General features: G+C 74.5%; 1 protein-coding gene across 1 annotated transcript in view; it reads right to left on the bottom strand.

Annotated features, from left to right (window-relative positions):
* Positions 1–1,717, bottom strand: part of PERM1 (PPARGC1 and ESRR induced regulator, muscle 1) — a 5,726-nt gene extending 4,009 nt beyond the window's left edge. Inside the window, exon 1 of the mRNA XM_012734547.1 lies at positions 4–1,717. Coding sequence (XP_012590001.1) covers positions 4–603 — 600 coding nt within the window. The 5' untranslated portion in view covers positions 604–1,717. The remainder of the gene's footprint in view (positions 1–3) is intronic.
* Between the last annotated feature and the right edge of the window lie 6 nt (positions 1,718–1,723).

Below are 1,723 nucleotides of genomic sequence, written 5' to 3'. Positions count from 1 at the left end.
GGCAGGGGCGCTGGGGCGGCCGCCCCCTCTGCTGCCCGCAGTGCGCCTCTTCTTTCGACTGGGGCTGCGGGTCGGGGTTCCAGGGCTGCTGGGGGGCTTCTGTGGGGCAGTGTTGCGGCCGGCAGCCGAGGGGCTCTGAGGGGCCTGTCCAGGGGGCCCAGGGGCCGCGCCCTGGGGAGCTGGCCCCTGCAGAAGCCTCTGCATCCGGTCTGCGGGCGCCGCCGACCCTGGGAGGCACGGGCTCTGGCCGGAGCCGGGGCGCAGCCTGGCTGCTGACTGTGGGGACGTGCTGGACGTCTGCTGACCGGCCCCCGGGGCCGGGGCGGGCTCGGGCCAGGACCTGCTGACTGGCTGCCTGGGGGCCACCCTGTCCTCCGCCAAGAGGCCGGGCCAGCCCCGCCCCCAGGGAGCCAGCTGCCCCTTGCGGGGGGGCGGGGGCCCGGGAGGGCTGCTCCCACTGCTGTCCCCTTGCTCAATGTCACTGGACGAGGGCTCGTCCCCGGAGGCCAGACTGGCCTGCAGAAGGTCGCATTCTTCAGCTGCGGCCGAGAACTCTGCCCAGTCTTGGTCACTCAGCTGGATGCTGTACTGGAAGTTTTCCATTTCCGCTGGCCGGGGCACCAGGGGGCCGCACTTGAGGCCAAGCAAGGTCTTTGGAGGCCTCGGCCTAGGCCAGTGCGCACGGCCGCCTGCCCGGCTGCCCCCCAGGCCGGCCCCCAGCCCCCCGGCAGGGGCCTCCGCACTTCAGGGCCATCCTGAAGGACAGCAGCGCTGGGGCCCGCTTGCTGCCAGGCGGAACCCCGGGGCCTGGAGGCCGGCCCAGCCCAGGAGCGCCCGGCTGGGGGCCCAGGCACGCGGGTGGCCGGCAGCCGGGCCCTTTGGCCGGCGGGCGGGAGGGGGCTGGACCGGCAGTGGCTGGGGCGTGTCAGGTGAAGCGGGGCTCCTGCTGGCCCCTCGGGCCACACTCGGGGTCTGTGCCCCCACCCAGGCCCGCCGGCTGCCCCAAGCCCCCCTCTGGCCCCTTGGCTGTGGAGGTGGCCTGCGGCGTTCAGGTCAGCACCCTGGCCGGGCTGGGGGCCACGCTGACCAGGGCTGGGGCCTCCAGGCCCTCCGAGAGCCACCTCCTCCTAGTCCGGGCGTCCCGTTGGGGTCACTGGCCCCAGGGCCCCTTGGGCTGGGGTGGGCGTACCTGGAGCCCTGAGGCGGCTGGACAGCGGAGCCGGGCGTCCGGGCAGCCTGTCCCAGGGCCTCCGGCAGGCTGCGCGCAGCCCCACCCCCGCTGCCCAAAATACCGGCGCCAGGTCACATGTGCCTGCCAGCTCGGAGCCCGCCGCAAATAGATGGCCTCTGCGGCACCCCAGCCCGGCAGCGTCCTCCAGGCCAGGCTTGGCCCCACTCCCTGCCGGGCCGCCCGGCCTCCCTGCCCAAGCCAGGCCCGTTCCTCTTAAAGTGGCCAGTGCTGCAGGGCCCCAGCTGCTTGAGAGGGGCAGGGGCTCGCGGAGAAGCAGCCTGGGGAGCGGCTGGATCCAGAATGTTCCTAGAGGCCCTGGGAAGTGGCTGTGGCCAGTGCTGTGGGCAGCCCTCTGCTGCGCCCCTGGGCTCGGGGCCGCCCGCCCCGGGCTGGACCGCCCCGGGCTGGGCCTCAGGAAAGGCCCCCGGTGCCGGGCTGGGCGTTCCCTTGACCCCCAAGTGGTGACCCCACCTGCCCACGGCTTTTGGGGGC

This window comes from Condylura cristata, unplaced genomic scaffold (assembly GCF_000260355.1).
Source record: "Condylura cristata isolate star-nosed mole 26May11 unplaced genomic scaffold, ConCri1.0 scaffold00058, whole genome shotgun sequence".
Lineage (NCBI taxonomy): Eukaryota > Metazoa > Chordata > Mammalia > Eulipotyphla > Talpidae > Condylura > Condylura cristata.
The sequence above is the reverse complement of the archived record's forward strand: the minus strand, read 5'-3'. Positions and strand labels throughout refer to the sequence as shown.